Consider the following 19,527-nt stretch of genomic DNA (forward strand, 5'->3'; position numbering starts at 1 on the left):
AAGGAGGATATAAATATGAATTAAAATCTGCATAGCAGTAAGACTATGTAATGTATTTATTTCTATTTTAACTTGATGTCAGTTACTAAGTGTTTAATTATGGCTATTGCAAATATTTAAATTGAAGGAAACTGTTGCTGACATTAGAGTCAGGCAGCTGCTTTTAATGCTTTCGCTTTACATTTCCCACTTTTTACTGAAGGAAGCCTAATTGAATTCTTTTGTTGCCACCTAGCTGTGAAGATCACTTCCACAAGCTGATAAAATGTGCTTTATTTTTCATTCAAAGCAAATGCTACGATAGTCCACAAAAGTAATGTAGGACTCATGCTCAGTAGGAAGAGTTAAGGAACACAGGAGAGCGAAAACAAGGAACAATAGCAGAACTACAGAGAAGAGGGAACTAGGACACTATGTCTAGTGAGGGATTGTAATAGCTTAAAATGACAGAGCCTTGGTGGCAGGGAGTTTATCTTCCTTTGTGGTTGTTCAGCATTCTGCTGCATTGTATTCCAGAACAACAAAGCCAAGTGGTGACTCTTAACATCTGGGCTTTCCAGAAGCCCGCAATTAACAGGGCTGACAGTCATAGTCTGGGATATTGCATGGCTCTAGTACCTCTTCTCCTTTTTGATGTATCTTGCATTTTGAGAATTAAAATATATATATATATATATTAAAAAATCATCATTAAGCAAATAGCTGGACGGGAGTTTTTAGGTAAGTAATATGGAAATTTCAAAAACCTATCATACTGCATGCTTCTTCCCCTGTGATGTTGCACCCAGTTTTCAAAATTCTTACTGAATTGCAATCAAGCTGATTCAGAACTATTTCCTTCTCCATATTTCCTCTCCATATTTTCCTCGCTTTCAAATGAAAGGACTGAGGAATAGAGCAATCTCAATAATGCAGCTGTGGAATTTTTACCTCCAGAAGTCACAAATAGCCCTATTGCTGCTTTATTTATTCTGACGCATGAAATCATCTTCAGAATCAATGTCTTGAGGGACGTAAAAGAATGTGAGTCACTCAGGAAAAATATCAATATATTCCTATATTTTTTTAACAATATAGCCTATTGATTTTTCAGCAATGGCAGGTCTTGCAACAGAAAACACAGAATAACATTAAAAATACCACATTCCTCGTGACAAGTGTGGATAACTTCATGTTGGAAGCAGCAGAACCTATCCGGAACCACTCTGCCCCTAATCACTAGAGGACCTTCTCTGGTATTCCTGTTCCAGCACGGTGATACACAAAAAAACCTGAGGTCTGGTAGGACTTGTTAGCGTTATAATTACAAAGGCAGCTGTGATGCCGTTGGAGCCGGGTGAGCTTTGAAACAATGCACCTGCATTCGCACTGCTGCTTCAGCCACCGGCTGTGGCACTGACCATCCACAACCTGGTTAATCCACGCACAGATAATTGAGAGTCAGCAATGCCTCTGCACTCCCCAATCCACCGGAAACACAGGTGGATGAATAATTCGTGATTCATTCATTTACATGTTTGTTACACCATTTGCAGCCAAGAAGACAAGGGTAAGTGAACAAGGCTGGCTCTTAAATCATGGCACAAAACAGACTTATAAAATCAGAGGTTTCACCTGTCTGACCTCAGTGACAGACTCATTAAGAAACTCATTTAGTGCTGAAAGCTGCGCATTCCAGAGGTCTCTTATTTCAGTGTGAATGGCCAGACCACAAAAGCCTTCACATGCGACCACCGTGTCAGGAGGCCCAGATTAGCTGAGGAAGAGAAGATGGAGGGGTTTCAGCCCTGCGATGAGCATCGGACCCAGGGTGCTCACCTACCCACTCCTCATGTATCGCAGTCGCTGCTGGGTGGGCCTTGGCTCCCTCTTCCAAATCAGCCCCGGTAACGAGGCAAAGCCCAGGCTGGGCGACTGCCTGGCCAGGTAATCCAACCTGCCCTAGAGAGCATAGAGATTTTGTTATTTAAGTGAAAACAAAGACACAGAGATGGATATGTTGGAATGGCAAGCAAACAAAATACCTAGTACAAATCTTAAGCACTGTTCACCCAGCAGAGAAAGCAAGAAAAGCCACCAGGAAAAGCTACAGATTTATCTACAAAGAGCCAAGCAGGGCAGTGAGACTCGGGAGAAGCCAGATAGTCCTTGTGTTAAGGCAATGCTCTCAGGAAAAACCCTTTTCAAGACTGAGGTGAGGCCATTGCAACCCCTCTGCAAGCGCTTGTAACGAGTTACAGGGGGGATCTGGACTAATTGTGCCAGAGGCAATGGTAAGGAGCTCCCAAGTTGATGGCCTTGATGGATTTTGCCTTGGAAACATTTCCAGAAGGTTAGCATGGGGGGTAGTGAGGATGTGACGGACAACCCCCAAAGCTCACACACACACACTCCCCCAGTACAGCAACATTGCAGAACACAGCAAACGCCCTTTCAGGGTCCATAAGAGCCGAACGAACCCTGTGACCGAGGAAAACTTTCCATGGGGTAGAGGCCATGGAGGCGTTGCCCGGCCGTGAGGGGGCAGCAGGCCCAGAGCAGCCCACAGCCGTGCGCCGAACTACAACTCCCAGCAGGCCGCGGGGCCGGATAAAAGGCGGGGCCGCTCTCCTTCACCGCTTCCTGATTGATGTGCGCGGCGGCCACTCGGTGAGCCGTAGGGTGGCGATCCGCCCAATGGCGGGAGAGCGGAGGCGGGCGTTGCCGGACGCCGCTGCCGGGCCGGGTGTTGAGGGTGAGTGCTGCAGGCCGGGGGGCTCGGTCGCGGGGGTGGGAGCGGCGCCCGGGAGCCGCACCGGCGCCCCCGGGCCCGCCCTGCCTTTCTGAGGCGCCCGGGGCGGCGGGCGACGGGTGAGGGGCGGGAGGGGAGCGGGGGAAGGCGGCCGCACCCCGCCGCCGTGGGGGAGGGGCGGGCCGGGCCGGCCCGGCGCTGAGGGGAGCGGGGGGAGACGGGGCTTCGTCCGCCGGTGCGCGGAGCCGGGCCTTGCGCGGCGGGGCCGCCCCGGCGCTGCCCCTTCTCCGGGGAGGGGACGGTGACCCGAGCCCTTTCCCCCGGGCGCGGAGCGGGGGCACAGCCCTGAGGGGCGTCCCTCAGCTGCCCCCGGCCTGCCCTCGCTCCGCCTGGGGAGCCGGGCGGCGTGTCCCGCTTCCCCCGGCCCTGTCTTATTCTTATTTTTCTGTCTCCGCCGCTCCGGGGCCTGCCGGTCCTGCTGCCCGGCCCTCAGGGCCGGCCCCGGCCGATCCTGCCCTCCCCGACGGACGCGGCGACTCCCCTCAGCGCCGGGCGGCAGCGCTGGGGTCCGGGGGACAGCTGGGCCTGCGGCCGCCTTCTGCCCCGTATTGCCTCGGGAGCGAGACTAGCCGGCCCTTGCGGACGGGCTGCTCAGCCTCTTGCCGTGCTCGCTGGGTCGCAAACTGCATTTGCTGCCAGGGCCGTTCAGAGGGTGCCCTGAAGCGTCTGAGAGAAAAGTGCTGGAGAGGAGACGGTGGCGTTCCCCCTCTCCTCTGGAGGAGCAGCCGTGGCTCGCTGCACGCAGTAGATGCAGCTGCCTGCAGTTGTTGGTCTGTCCTCCCATTTTGTGTGACAGCGGGAGTGGAGGGAACGCTTCTCCTTCCTCAGCGTCCCCCTACACCTCCATTACAGGACGGGAAAACGCTCAACTTCTTTTTCCATTCTTCTGTATCTGGTTTGGGGACTATTGAAAGTAAGCTGTAGCCTCTCTCAACGAAACTTTCGCACGTAAGGGCAATGAGGAGCTTTTCTTCTGGCCAATCTTAACCTTTGTTGTTTCTGAAATAGAACATCTGGCCAACTGAAAGTTTTGTGTGTGTTTTGTTTTTGTTTTCTGAGTGTTTTCCTAGCTTCTTTGTTTTGTTTGGTTTTTGGTTAGGCTGCTTATAAAAATACATTTTACTCCTCTGTAGATGTAGCTACTTAGAGTAGGTAGGCTACTATATCTCCATGGCAGGCTGTTTGTCTCTCATCTTTATTCTTGTAGTGCCTCTCACCAAGCTTTTGTAGAATGGGACTGCTTGACCTAATTTGGATAAAATGTAATAGACTCAGCATCTGTTTTCAGTAAAGTTGTGCATCTGAAAAAATGAGAACATCTTTAAAGATACTGGAAATACACACGGTAGGAAAGTTTTGAAAGAGTAAAGTGATACATTACTGTTTCCTGTGATAAAAAAAATTTAAGACTTGCACTTTGTGGTTGGTATGTGCATCTTCTGACTGCAGAAAAAATTTTTTATACATGTTTGTATCTTTGATGCTGTGTTTCCTGTTGTTGGGAGTGCAGAGAGGTCTTACGAGTGGAAATGAGAAGCAAAGTCTTAAAGGCATAGCATAGCATGTTTTGGCAAATGCAATAAATATATACTGGTTTTGTCACCTGTGTCTTGCACGTGCTGAACATTTAGACTGATATTATTGCTGTCTTCAAATAGTTACTTTAGTGTATTTGTAATGGTTAGGATCATTATGAAGTAAAGTTTTGTTTGCGTTTGTGAGACATGGTAAAAATGTCTATTTCTTGCCTAAGCTAATTTGCCTCAATTCATGCTAAGCATGTGGGAGACTAAAACTTAGTTTTCAGAGTGGTATAAGACAAGTTTTCAGTTTATGTTGCTTAGAGAATCCATGTTTTTAGAGTTGTAATTCAAACATGTTAAATTAGGTCAACTTGAACTGAGTGAAAATGTGAACTTTTTTATAGAGGAAAAGATTTAACAGGAGACTTTATCGATTCTCATAGTCATAATTTTTCTTTTACTCCTAGCGTAAACATTTTTAATTTAGATGACCTTTATTTTTCTCAAGTATGTACATGTACAGGGAAAGGCTGGTGGATATAGTCCTTAAAATGCTAGTAAGTTAGCTAGAATAAACCTTGAACTTTGTTGTTATGAGGACAACACTACGTAAGCCCTTGTGAGAACTAAATGACAGGAACAAAAACTGCATGAGTAGAGCTCTGCATATGAGAGGAAGGGGGAGTGGCTTTTTCTGGTATGGTGTCATCCTGCAGTAATGCAATAAAAAGTTTGCGAAAGTTAAAAAGGTATTTGTTGGCTTGCTAAGTTGATCTGCTAAGTGTTCACATTCAATTTTTTTAAAATTTTTTTTACATTTTTTAAAAAAATCATAATTCTAGAATTTTGAATTGATGTATGAATGCAGAAGGTTGATGCGGTAACTCTGTATTATCTAGTCTTGGTGCTGGGTTTCATAGTGACTGCTGGAGGAGGAGCATATAAACCTTATCACTTAATTTGGGCTATCCAGTCCTGTATAATGGATCCTATAATTGAATTGGGTGGTCCTGAGGTTTTGAAAATCTTTAAGGAATTCCTGTTGATGAATATGTCTCCAAAAGTGCAAAACTTGGAACTGTTTTGTTTACCTCTGTTCTTGTGCACTACTAACTTGATCTGTGGTGTATTTAAGAAAGTAATCTTTGCCTCATTTTTGCTACCTAATCTTACAGTTCTGGTAATTAGCTTTCAGTGAAGTTTCACAAGGAAGCTAATAACATGTGGAAATCTATAGCCCCACAGAAGAGGTTTGTTCTTACAAGAAAAAAAAGAAGTTGCTGGATCATGAGACCCCTTCCATAGTCTTAATAAATTCCAGCAGTCTGATTTTCTTTATAAACATGATTCTCCTCTTGTTGATACGGATGAACCCGTTTATGATGATTTAAGATGGTTTTACAATGATGAGCTTCCCTATGGGTATCCATTCTCAACTTCCTTCTTCTTCAGAAGCTTTTAAAGAGGTTAAGATATGAGCCTCTAGCAGATAGAACACTTGTGCCTTACGTATGCTCTCTGTATTAAGTATAAAGAAAGCCTAATGCCGAAGTTGTAAGGTTCTGAAAATTAAACGATCTAAATAGTTACAGTATTCCCTGTCACTTAGTTGAAGAAGCGGCTCTGTCCTGTGTTGGCTGTGATGTCTGATATTAGATCCTTTGAGATATGTCATAGTAATCCTATAAATCTGTTCCTTGGTGTCTTGTTAAAGTGGTGTGTGAATATTTAACATGGATAAGGTGGTGTTGGCATTACAGGTCTTCTATTGTGTATTACTTTGGTTTTCTTTTCACCATAATTTTCAAATTTAAGGTTGGTTTGTTTGTTGTTTATTTGTTTTTCATTTGGTTGTTGTTTTTTTTTTTCTTTGTGATAGCTTTTCTTTGGCACTTAAGCCACTTACGGCCAAAGAGAATCTACGCAACATTTTATGTTTGAAGTCATCCCAGGTGCTTGCTGCCTGACACATTTTTAACCCTTTCTAAAGATACTTTGTCAACATACCATTGCACTGGGTTTTATTCAGTGCTAAATCCATCTTGTGAACCCTTCTGGGTGTTTTACATCCAAAACCATGCTGTCTAGTGAATATGTCAGACTTCTTTTTTTGCTATCTTTCAGCAGTGCAGATACACCAGTGTGTTAGATTGCTCTAACAGGTTTTATTTAAAACAATTCTAACAACTTGTAATTTAAAGTAAGCTTGTGTAAAGTTTATTTCTTTTTAATCCTCAGGTGTGTGTACCAACTGACGTTTCCCAGTTAATGTCCACAAGTATTTTTTTCCAATTCCATATCTGAGGAGAATTAAAGAAAATGTCACCTGACTTTCTTGATGAAATAAACTTATAAAGAACCTAATGGCATAACTTCTTAATACACCTCATATGATGCTCAGTGTTGATCTTCTTCCTGCTGTGTGCAGAAAACTGCTCTCCCTGAGTTATTTTCAGTTTCAGTTGTAGCTGTTAGATGAAGATGGCAGCTTGTCTTTGAGCAACTAGTTTGAAAGAGCGTATGTGCTAGGTTTAGGTATGATTCTCTCCCTTTCCCCACATCTCTCATGCTATGTGTCCTCCTTGCTTCACCTCCCTCTTCCCCTTGTCTCCAAAAAGCTCCAAAACCAAACCCTATGAATAATAATCATATCGAGTGAAGAACTCCTATAGCACCTAGAAAATGTGCTTACAGAACAGTTTCTCTGGTTTGTATTGTATGAGTGCAGAATTAGGTGTGGTCTTAAAAGTTGTTCTTCTCTATTCCAAAAATTCAGTGAAGTGAGTAAAATAGGATCTTCCCAAGAATGTTGGCAAGGCTGGCAGAAAAGCTTTCTTCCTTAACAGGTGAAACGAAATCTAGACCTTAAGAACAGTGGGGTGAAGTGTGTAAAGAAAACTCACATTACCTGGACGCAGAATGCTATGAAAATGGTCGTGTAAGTGAGTCCTGTACTGATGAAGTGGGAGACTGAAAGTCGGTTCAAAGCTTTCTCTGATAGAAAACTTAGTATTGAACATTCCGGGTGAGAACATACGGCTATTGCTCACATTTGTGAGAAAAGCTCTTGAGAAACTATACATGTAAGTTCAGATTTTTTTTAAAAAATATCTTAAAAAAAATCTTAAAGCCATCAAAGATTATTAGGCTCATATTGGGAGAGGGAGTTATGTATAACAGTTCTGAAAATTTCATCTACTGTGACCAGAGTCTGCCTGTGGTCTCTCTGATCACTAAGTCTGGAATATAGCAAGTGGTCCAAGTCGGGGAAGAAAAAAAAACCACAAACGTGTTGATTTTCATTTTAGCTTTTGCAATCCAGTGCCAGTTTTAAAATGGAAAAAAATGGGAGAGAATTGATGAGTGGTTATTACGTTGCTTAAAACTGTGCGTAAATACATCTTTGGGCTTAGTAAAAGTACCAAGCTTAGTGTAAGGATTTTTCTCAAGCAGGTTTTGTTTTAGTTATGTCACAATTCAGTATTAATGGGTCTCTTAAGAAAATAAGTTATTTAAGAAAGTTTTAAGAGGGAAAAAAATCAGTCAGGCTTCCTTTAACTCAAGGTTTTGATTGACTACTAGTGCTGTTCCATCCTACTGTGTGGTCTTAGTATTTCTTAATCTCAGAGTAATAGGTTAATAGCCTGTGTGCTGGTCTCTGCAGGGTAGATCGAGGTCAGTATCAGGAAGACATTTCTGCAGTTTTTCAGTTTGTTTTTCAGTTAAACGTAATTGGGATTCCTTAGTATTTTTCTAGCTGGTTAACAAACTAGCTTGTTCTGGTGTTTAGTTTAGGAAATGGGTATGAATGACTGAAGCTTCAGGCCCAGCTGTAGGTGTCTGAGGCCCAAATACCAAACTCTGGGACTTCCCCTCCAGCTTTGGAGAGAAACTGGTGACTAGGGAATTGGAATCTTGGAGAGGAGATGTATTTAAGAGAAGAAGCATTACAGTTAGGTAATCTTCTCTCTCCTTTTCTTTTAGGTTTGGAAGGACCTCAGAAGGTTCTCAGACCCTCAGAAATCTGGATTTTTTTAACAGTGTGCTACCTAAAGGAATATAAGGAATCGATACTTCTGGCTTTCTTGCAATTAGTTTTTTGGTATTTGTACCTCTCATTCCGTAGTTTTAGATCAAGAAACAGCATGAGCACAGTAAGTATTTTACTACTCAATGTGAACCTGATTCTTAAAATATGTTGTTTACGGTACCTCTATAAACATTTTTAAGAGTTTGTAGTAAAGACAGTGGAGCATAAGCATATTAGAACTTCATGTAACTTAATTTTCTGCGATACTTAAGATTCTTTAGAGGCTAGCAATAGTTCAGAAATGCTTACAATGTGAGTAAAAGCCTTAAGTCAGACTGATTCCAACGGTTGGCTGAAAATTATATAACTGTGAACTAGTTTTCTCATTTGCATTTATGTTTTTTACTGTGTGACCCAACTGGTAAGAGATCTGGGGTGATGTCTTTTCCTTGATGTGACATGTTCATGTATGAATGACCCATGTCACTATTCTTTGCGTATTACAGCCTTTCAGGGGAGTGTTTTATGTGTCCTTGTGTGCTTTCATTGGTGCTGCAAAGATGAGGGCCATGTTAATAGTACTCCGAAAGAAACTGCTAAGGCTTTGTTCCCTCTTAGACTCAACGAAAGCGCCGTGGAGGAGCAGTTAATTCTAGGCAAGCTCGGAAACGAAACAGGTTGATGGCTTCTACCACAGAAATGGCTTCAGAAGCAGAGCCTATAGAACTTGAAGAAAGTGGTAAGCTTTCTTTTTAACTTAGAACAACATAAACTGCTTCTAGAGGGTTGAGGTCCCACTTAACCTGTATTTTGGCCAGTTGCTAGGCTCTTCACTGGAAAGGAAGGGAAACCTGATCTTAGAAAGTGTCTACTATGGCATCTACAAACAACAAGGCTCTTGACAACTTTTAGTTTGTTACTGAGATGCGATACGTTCAACACTAGTGATAGGTTAGTTGTGTGAGAAAGGTACTCAAGTGCTGCTGAAACATCTGAATGTCTACTCTGATGAGCTGGGAGTTAGTGCAGCTGCCACGACAGATAATGGCAAACTAAGTTTGGAAACTCCCAAGTTTTAAGAAGATAATTAAAAGTTTATCATTAGTCATGCCCTGTCCCTAAGGTAGAGGCAGTGCTTGGTCAGTATGTTTTTACAAAAAGTGTCAGAATTTTAAAAGCCTCCTTGAGGTTTTAAATACATATTTAAATTGCCTTCTGAAATCCTAGGAAAGCTTAAAAGTAACTGTTGGTGTCCAGGTAATTATATGGCTTTTTTAGTTTTTGCTGTGCATTTGGCTATGAAAGGTCAGACAAGACACAAGACAGGAACATTTACAGCATGGTACTGTAAAATTATTATATCCTCTATGATTGACGTTTTATTTTGTGTGATAAACATTCTCCTATGTCAGATGAATAACCTCTTGCTGTGTACCTCCCACAAGCTCTTGTCATACAACAGAACTGTGTGAGGAGCTCAGCTGCTGTTCCTCTCGTATGGCAACTTGCAGAAGACAGTGATGGTAATGCTCTACGTGGACTGTTGAGGGCAAAGCTTGAGTGAAATCTTGGTTACGTTCCTGAAGAGAGGAGTCTGGTACATAGTGTCAGGCAATTTTATTCCTCTGCAATCTTTGATCTTGACTCTAACATTGTGTTTTTAAGCTGGTGAAGAAGTCGTAGATCTCACGTGTGAATCTTCTGATCCTGTAGTTGTTGATCTAACTCACAATGATTCTGTTGTGGTGAGTAGTGAATAGCACACTTAGCTAAATCTTGTAGTCAAATTAAGTTTGTATTGTGCTCCCTGATAGAATCTGGCTTTAAGGGTAAGTTTTAAGTTCAAAGTTGACTTGTAAGCGCATGAAAGCCATGCATTACAGGTCGGCACAGAAGCTGCTCTGGAGGTACACTTGGAGATGGTTAGAGGGTAATCTAAAATAGCTTTTTGCTCCAGATCTTGGGGAGGATACATACCAGTCATGAGTAATGTAACAGAAGGAGATGCAATTTAGAGTTGAAGCTATTCCAGATAACAAAGGTATATGCCAACGATTTAAATAAAAATTGAAGGAGATAACAGTCTTTGATTTCACAAATACGAAGTGCAACGTCCGTTTAAGGTTCTCCTGTCAGAGAGATGCCAAGTGCAACCATGACCATGATTCAAACTGTTCAGTTTCTTACTCCAAGAAGTATTAAAAAAATTTACTTTTTTTAGTGCTATTTTTAAAGCTAGAATATTATTTTATGCCATCCATGTTGTAGATTATAACCTCACTTTTGGGATGCCACTGCTGCCATGCAGAACCAGAAACAAGCAGCAGGAATAGCATAGGAACAATCCTGCTGGGATTGTTCCTTAGCCTTTGACAAGGAAAGGCCTCAGACTTTACGACATAATCTGCATTGCCCCAGCTGTGTTCCACCAAAGACAACAGCAGGTTTGGGGTTGATTTTTTTTTTTTTTTTTTCCTTTAGCAACTGTTAATCTAATATGAAGTGTTTATGGATCTCACACCTGAATTTGCCTGTTTGGGGGAGAAAGAGGGAAAGAATCTCCTCCAGCCTAAATCAAACTGGGATACTGAAACTGGGGAGCAGGGAGAAGAGTGTTCAGATGATTTTCTAAGCTGCCTCCATTTCTATCCCTTTGCAGCAGTGTGAGCAGAACCAGAAGCAACCACTTATATTGAGAGCAGCAGCTAATTTACTACCGCTTTTAACATTCTTAATCAAAGTGAGAGTGATATCCTACCATTCTTAGCTTGTTTTGTGGTAAATGCTTGGCTTAGCTGGTGTTTGTATGTAGCACTAGGTGTGCACACCAAAGTCTAATTGTATTTTCTTTTCTCTCCCTTCCCATATATATCGATGCAAGATTGTTGAAGGTGAGTTGACATTTTTACAATTGATAATGGAATTGTCCTAAACTTAATTCTTTCCTTTTCTTTTCTAACGAACTTGAGTGTCATGGATTGAAAATCCAAAAGGCAAAGAACAGTGCTAAAGTATCTGCCTAGTGTCTTAGAGAATGGATCCAACCTGTGTTTGATAGTCACTATCAGAGCTTGCAAAAAGTATCTGAAATAAAATACATCAAAGCTGCTCGAAATACATTTTCTTGTTTTACAAATACAGAAGTTCTGTAAGCCCAGAGTTGATAATAATTTTAATTAGCACTTTTAACACTGGAATATCTGCTTTGAATGAGAAAATGTTGAAATGGGTTTTTTAGCCTGTATTGTAGTGAAGGAACTAAAGAAGAAAGTTAGTTGTGGTCGTAGTACTCACTTTCATTATCTAGTCCAACACGCCTCAAATTTAGTACTGACAAGTATTAACAAGTGTGGATTTTTTTTTCTACTTTAGGTGTTACAATAGTTATAGCTATAAAGAAGTTAATCCTTTACACCTTTCAGATCTTGTTCTGATTATTATATCTGAGGTGTATTAGTGTGTTGTTAGCTGCTTACTTAGAATGTAATCTGTTCTGTGCTCTGAATGAAGCCAGAGCAAGTAAGAAATACTTGCAACAGAAGTTGTAGCTGAATACTTATGCAGGAAGAAGCTTTCATTTTGTGGCTGTTTACGTAACTTTAATTGATCAGTGCTTGATAATTGTTACATGTATGCTGGAGTTGCAGAGATAATTATTGCATGTGGTTTCTAATTGTTAAAATGCAAACAGCAGTTCTTTAACTTTTGCATGTTATGGAGCAGGCAATTAAATATTTATTTATCTGCTTTTGTCTTGGGCAGTATAACTTCCTTTTCAAGTTACCTTAACTCAGGAGGAAGACAATGAAAATTTCTAAGGAGATGCTGCTTAAAGTATTTTTATAATTTCCAAGTACTGTTCTTAAAAAGAATCGTTTCATAGAAGCTGCCTTTGATTGGGGGAGGTTTGGTTTAACACAGATAAAAAGTGTAACAGTTCAGTGTCATACGTGGATAGAGCAGTGAGCACCCATAGCGGCTCCATAACTTAAATCTTTAGATTCGATCATCCATCACTTCAGAGCGCTTTCTGTGTTTTACCAGGCCTTTTTGCTGTGTATGTGCTACCTCACCATGCTACTTGGAAACTTAACTTCAGTCCTCTCTCTCTCTCACTCTCATATCATGCAGCGGTTGTTGTCGTTCCTCAACATAGTATCGTTAGCATTATCTGTTAGTAAGAATTGGGAGAGATAGCTTCCCTTTATAGGGGTGATTTATTCACAGGTAGTGTAACTATATGAAACTTATGACCCAGGGAATCTTTAAGATCATGTTTTAGCTGTTTGTAGGGTGAATTGAGCAAATGTTTTGTGTCGATATGTAGCAAGCAGAATGTTCACAATGTCTGGAAACGTTCAGCCCTAATATTTAGAAAACTAATTTGTTTGAGATTGCTTTTAACCCAGGTGAATATGGTCCATTTAAAACATGAACCATTACAGAGTATTTATAATACTGCATTTCAAGGATAGTTCCAGGGAGATATATATATATTTTTATATATATAAAAATATTATATCTAACTTACCAAAATTAAATTACAGAGAATCAGCGACAAAGGAGAAATCTTAGACTAAGAAGCCAGCGACAATCGGACAGCTGTGTACTGAGTAGTGATGATGAAGATGAACCAAGAGATAATGATGTGTATGTGACAGACAAAGTGTCTCGAGAATTGGGACCGCTGGAAGATGAAACCGCGAGTTCAAAGTATGTATGCCTTATCACCTACCATACCTTGAATTTTGCTTTTCTTATACATACAGGACTAAGTTTTATTGCTATATCCTGGCTTTGCATTGAAGTCTTAACTTATTCTAGTTAGTTCCCGCTTTCAGTAAGTACAACATCACATTGCACGTGATGACTAAATGATACCGTGTGCACTGTAGGATAAAAAAACAGCCCAAGACAGGAGTACAACTTTGCATACCACCTTAAAGATGAATGTGGGGCATGGCAAGGAAGGAGGATTAGTCACAGGCCATAGCTCATAATGTATTGCACTTTTTGTGCAAAGCTCTAGTAGTCGAGTTAGATATGGAAGTATTTTCATTGGCGTAGATTAGGCTTGTTATCATGAGACCAGCAGGCAGAAGCCTGGCAAATTCCAGTAAAAACTATTACTCATTCACTGCTTTTTTTTATACACTGTGCCAGTTGACTGCCTTTTTCCTCTTGGACCAGTAACTATTCTTCCAAGGTATACCTGCGAGGTTATTGTGGAGGTAATACTGTTATGGCCAGGTTTTGTTCTATCCCATGTATGTCATGGAGCCTCTGATATGTTTGTATGTGAGATGGTGATCTTGCTCTTCGGGCCAGATGCCTGCGCAGTAAAGACCCCGTTCTGTGGAGGAATGGTAAACTCCTGCTGTAGGAGCAATCCATTATATTAATCTATAATGTATAAGACACAATGTATTAGACTAATTGAATGAAATCAGGTGTCCATGTGACTAGGGAAGATGAAGAACATGAGAATTGTGGTATAAACACTTTTTAAAGTGTTTTGAGGGGAAAAAAATACAGGTAAAGCCCGTGTGCATTGAGCCTTTTAGATTACTGGAAAGCAACGTAAGGGAGAACTTGGAAATTTTGTGTATCAAGTCTTAAATATGCCACCCAAAGGGCTTATAGTATTCTAAAATGTAGTGCATTTTGCCAATGGATTTGTAAATTCATTAAAAAATTTTAAGTATGTAGGCGAATAAATCCCACTAATTAGTTATTATGAAAAATTAATGTTTTGTTCCTTCAATCTGAAGCTTCTCTGTTAAAGAATGTGCATTCCTCCTCTGTTTAGGTAAGGCTAAAACAACTCAGTGCTGCAGCACTTAGCAGTGACAAAAAGGTACTGATGTTGGAGATTGCCCCAGAGCCGTCTACAGTGTTACTGTGTAGTGTTAGACTTAATGAAGGTTATCATCAATTGTAATTAATTACTGAGTTGGTATGATAGCTGCTGCATAAAGAATTTGAGTAGTAAAAATGTGAGAATTAATGGTGTTAAATTATGTGTGTGAAACTAGGGGTAGAAGTTAGTGGTGCTCATTGCTTGTATTTAAGGTGACATGATGAAGGATATCTCATGCTTTCTGTTTCTGTTTAATAAATTACAAAGTGTTGCTCAGCATGGGCCGTGACATAATAGAGCCAAGTGTTTATGGTAAAGACTTACGAAAGCAGCTTGCTGTGATTGTGTAAAATACAGATTAATCTGTAAATAAAAGTGGTGGGAAGTTCTTTCTCTTCCTGATAGAGAATATTTTTCAGCACTTACGGTATGACACGTTCCTTAAGCAGAATAGCTATGTCTGTTAGTGTGTGTGCAATACAGCTGTCCAGGAGGCAGGACAGGTACATCTGTCACCGCAGGTTGGTAACAGCCACTGTGTTGGTCTTTCTTTCTCTGAACTAGAAATTTATTTTTTAATATTTCCTCATATTAGTATGTTCCTGCCCTATATTTTATAAGGAAGGAGTTCTTGGTATGAGTATGTTACTGGGCTGGGATGTTGTAAATTAGAATAGGACAGCTAGATGGTTTTGTTACAACGCTCCTATTCATGAATTGCCGAAGGTTGATATTGCCATAGGCACACTGCACGGCGCTGTAGACTGCTGAGACTTGTAATAACAGAGCAGGTGACTAACTGCACTTGCCCCTGCTGAAAAGCAAGATGCTGTTTCCTTTAGGGAAGGGAGACCCCAACTACTTAGTAAATGCAACAGCTTGAGAGAGTTAAATGTACACAGGATCTTCAGAGGAAATGCATCCTGGCTAGTCTGTGCAGTCGGATGGTTACGTGATGTTTTATGTATCGGTAGCCCTCAATGCACGGTGAAATTAATGGATGCGTGTTCTTTCTGGTTTTGTTCTCTCTCCCACAAGGCCGTCTGGTACCGTTAGCTGTCCGATTTGCATGGATGGCTACTCAGAGGTAAGGATCCACATGTTGTCATCATTTCTTTTTCATTGGAGGGAGAATGGGGCAGAGGGTGAGCTGCGCGACTCTCTTGGCTCGTGTGGGACACTGGAGACAGCTGGCTTGAAGTACAGTCCTTAGATTTAAGGTGAAACTGGCTTGTAACTCAAAGGCATTTCTTAGTGGTGTAGGCAGAGGGAGGAATGCTTCCCAAGATGGCGCTGAAAAGTCTTTGGGTTCCTGATTATTTAGTAGTAATGTACTGATTCCAGATGCTCCAAGTGTGATTTGCGTGGTGCCAGTAGACCAGCAACGTTGAATTCTTTGCTCCAAATACCAGTTGTGGTTTCTTTTCTTCCAGATTGTGCAAAGTGGACGACTGATTGTGTCAACCAAATGCGGCCATGTCTTCTGCAGTCAGTGCCTCCGTGATTCCCTTAGGAATGCCAACTCTTGCCCAACCTGTAGGAAGAAACTCACTCACAGACAGTATCATCCCATTTATATATGAGTACTTTGATTTCTCAGGACAGACTCAACTGGATTTTGGGGGAAAATGTCATGTTTTCAGTGCTCTGAAGATGTAAAGAGCGGCAGGTTGTGCACACATCCAAATGAAACTGATTTTTTTGGAGAATAACTTGTACATATATAGACAGCTTTTTTTATGGTCCAAGCTGCTTCTTGTTATGTCCCTGGTTATAACGTTAAATCTGTGACTGTCTCTAAACTAGACCAGCAGCCTGTGTCAGAAAGGAAGCAGCTAATCCATTTCCTTCTACTTTTTTAATGCTTAAATAAGAGGGTCTGAGTATTTTGTTATCTCTTACTCTTTAAATTATTCCTGCCATCGCATACAGATATGGAGTAGTTACCTTTCAAAATACAGCTGAGCAACTTGCCATTTCATTACACTTTTGTTTTTATGCTCTAAGAAGCTCATGACTATCTTGCTTTCTGCTATACCATCTTTGCCCAAGGAGGGTAAGTTCTGTAACGATGGATCGTTTTGTCGTAAATCAATATGAAATTGACAACCAGGGTAATGCAATAAAATAACCTGCTGTTAATCAGCAGTCAGGTTTTTTTTACGCAGAAGGCTTGAACTTGTAGATGTCTTTATGAACTCCATGAGATCTAAAGTACGTAGACAAATCGCAACGTGTACAATGTGAAAATACTTCTTCAAATGTTTTAACTGCCAAGAATTCCTGTATTTCAATCACAACACTGAACTTATTTTCTAGTGTGATGTGATGGTCTCTTGGGTTTACTACTGTTCTATAGCGCTCTCTCCTGATAACTAAGGAGAATATAGTCTTGTCTAGGCTTTCTAGTGATGAGTAAGCAGCAAATTCAATGCTGTCCTCGTCAGCTGAATACCAAACTACCTACAAATCTTCTTACTGTATCAAGTGTACCCGGTGTAATGCTTAAAGTTCAGTGCGTTCACCGAACTCTTCAGTTTGTACTGACACCTGACTGATTTTAGCCTGGTGCATAGGATTAAAAATTTATTTAATTGTATTGCCATGGATTTGGGAAGTAGAGGCTTTAAAGGAGGTTTGGTAGCAATCTTGACTTGGCAGCTTTTTCAGAGAGAAGTTTAATCTCCCTTGGCCGAGGACTGTCCAGCTTTCTTTAAATGTGCATTTATTTAAAAAGAAGTCAGATACATACAGAGATACAGAGAGAATTCCTCTGTGGAAGCAAGGCAGGAATACACAGGTTTATGCACTGTTATCCAGTCACTTTTTTTTTTTTTCCCCAGGTCCGAGTTATAAATGTCTGCTTTAAACCTGTTAACAGCGAAAATCTGTGAGCTGATGTGGAATCCCAGATGAGCTGATACAAGCAGGAGTACCGTAACTAAATGTAGATGAGATGATTAAAACCAGTATTTTATGACCCGCATATGCAGTAGCTGCATCTATGAAGGTTGAAATTCAGTCTATAAAAAAAAAAAAAAACCAACCAAACAAAAAGTCCAAAATTAAACTTGGATGCCTTTTGGCAGTTGGTGGCTTATGATAAACCATTAGGAGCACCATTCTGTGCCCTGGTGCAGCACAAGTGTAGGACGCGTTTAGTTAACACTGATACCTGATGTGTCCTTGCTATAACCTGTCCTAGGGATCGGTAGGAATTAAAGCAGCTCTTCTAATTAGCTTTCTCAAGTTCTGTATTGAAGATTGCAACCCGAAAGTAAAGTTGTCTTTTTTATTTATTAGGTTGTTTAGGGATGTTTCTGGATGTAGTAATAGGGACAGAGTTTTGTTCCATAAAGGCTTGCTTAAAAAAATGCAATGCTTTCCCCACCCTGGTTTGGAATAGCTTTGGTCAGTCCCGTTACCAGGAAAAAGCAGTTTCTGCGGTGTGGCAATATGGTAACTGCTAAAATGTTACGTACCTTTAGCTACGGTGCGCTCCCATTGGTAATACGAACTACAAGCAAGGGCTACAGCAGTCTTAGGATAGTGTGGTGACAACAGCCACTGGCACTTGTGTCCCAAAAACTGTAGAAACGATGAAACAGTACTAAAGATTGCTTGAAGAATTAACTGCAAGAAGAGAAGCAGCCCAACATGACAACTCAAGATATTTAAGGGCCACAGAAACAGCTTTCTCCCAGCAGCTTAACAAAGAAAAAAGTAGAAAAAAAACTGTGGCCAGTTTTCCTTGGGTGGCTACTGTACGAGAGGGACGATAAGAAGGGGATTTAAGGGATTACCTCGGGATGAGGGCGAGTCACGTATCCGTGCATCCTTCACAGTGTACGAGCCATAGCCTAAAATGACTTTGCACAACTCCCTCTGTGTAAATATCACTTTATAGTTTGTGTCTCAATAAATAGATCTAATTGAAACTTAGATACCACAAACTATAAAATGTTTAATGAAGAAGTTTTTAGCTTTTGTGTACCCTGTGAAGTGCCACAGATTTTGTGCATCTCAAAATGAATTTTAAGCTCTCAGTACATGGAAAAATATTAAATGGTGTTACACGCATTTATTTTTTTTTTAGGGAAAAAAACAACAACCAAACAAAAACCCCCAAAATATTTGAGTTCCAGTGACGTTTCACATTGGCAAGAAGTGATAGATAATATAAAGATTTTTCTTTCATAATGTAAATGTATGTCTTGTATATAGTTCAACTTTTCCTGTATTTAATTGTATTCATGTCTGTCCGTCCCATCTATGTTGGACTCTGCTGGTAGGCAAACAGTTCTTTTAACAGGTGGAAATAAAACTATCAGTTTGATCAACCAGAATGGCTCGTTCTTTTAATCATGCTGTATTAATTGACTTGCAGGGGGGAGGCGGAAAATCCCAAACACCCAAATTTTTTAGTTGTTTTGGCCAGCGGGTGTTTGTGTGGGGAAAAGGAGGGAGGCGCTGCCCGGGCTGGCAGCGTGGACGGGACGATGGTGGGGCCCAAGTCCTGCTCCAGAGCAGGGGGATGCAGAGGTGGGCGCGGGAGTCGGGGGACAGAGGGGGCCCTTGTTGAAGGGGGGGTCTGTTGGGGTGTCCCCCTGCTGTAAGAGCTGCTGGCAAAGCTGAGGTTGCCTGTGGCACGCAGGTGGCACATATGAAAGGCCGTGCTGGAGAGAGGGCGAGGAGGAATGCTGAGGGGAGGACCAGACACAGTAGTGGTTTGAAAGTCACTATAAAGCCTATTTTTGTTTCTTCTCCAAACGAACAAACTAAACAGATGCTTTTCCAACGAACTTGCACACCATGGATTAAAATTGCGCTTACCAGAAGGCAAAGGACAGTGCTAAAGTGTCTGCCCAGTGTCTTAGAGAACGGATCCAACCTGTGTTTGATAGTTGCAGTCAGAGCTTGTAGAAAGTACCTGAAATAAAATACATCAAAGCTGCTCAAAATACATTTTAATATTTTCCAAGTACAGAAATTCTGTAAGCCTGGAGTTGATAATAATTTTAATTAGCACTTTTAACACTGGAATGTCTGCTTTGAATGAGAGAATGTTGAAAGGGTTTTTTAGCCTGTATTGTAGTGAAGGAACTAAAGAAGGAAGTTACAGGCCCTTTAGAATCGTGCATTTCAGGGCTAGTTCCAGGGCTATATGTTTTATAATATATCTAACTTACCAAAATTAAACTACAGACAATCAACAACAAAGGGGAACTCTCAGACTAAGAGGCCAGCGACAGCTGGACATCTCTATATTGATTGGCAATGAAGACGATGAACCAAGAGATAACAATCTGTATGTGACACACAA

General features: G+C 41.1%; 1 protein-coding gene across 3 annotated transcripts; it reads left to right on the top strand.

The window, feature by feature from the left end:
* The first annotated feature begins 2,616 nt into the window (after positions 1-2,616).
* On the top strand, positions 2,617-18,540 carry RNF4 (ring finger protein 4). 3 transcript variants are annotated; one of them, XR_010071209.1, is made up of 9 exons: positions 2,617-2,734; positions 8,299-8,468; positions 8,963-9,083; positions 10,010-10,089; positions 11,226-11,235; positions 12,892-13,057; positions 15,243-15,291; positions 15,638-16,260; positions 17,048-18,540. XR_010071209.1 is itself a non-coding variant. In XM_063335907.1 (8 exons), exons 1-8 carry the CDS (start codon positions 2,677-2,679, stop codon positions 15,785-15,787), a joined length of 804 nt encoding a protein of 267 aa, XP_063191977.1. In that variant the 5' UTR covers positions 2,617-2,676; the 3' UTR covers positions 15,788-16,791. The 3 variants fall into 3 exon arrangements, 2 of the variants coding, with proteins under 2 accessions (XP_063191977.1, XP_063191978.1); XM_063335907.1 differs by lacking the exon at positions 17,048-18,540 and having other exon boundaries at positions 15,638-16,791; XM_063335908.1 differs by lacking the exons at positions 2,617-2,734; positions 17,048-18,540 and adding an exon at positions 2,740-2,850 and having other exon boundaries at positions 15,638-16,791.
* The last annotated feature ends 987 nt before the right edge of the window (positions 18,541-19,527 follow it).

The sequence above is a fragment of the Chroicocephalus ridibundus genome, chromosome 5 (genome assembly GCF_963924245.1).
Source record: "Chroicocephalus ridibundus chromosome 5, bChrRid1.1, whole genome shotgun sequence".
Lineage (NCBI taxonomy): Eukaryota > Metazoa > Chordata > Aves > Charadriiformes > Laridae > Chroicocephalus > Chroicocephalus ridibundus.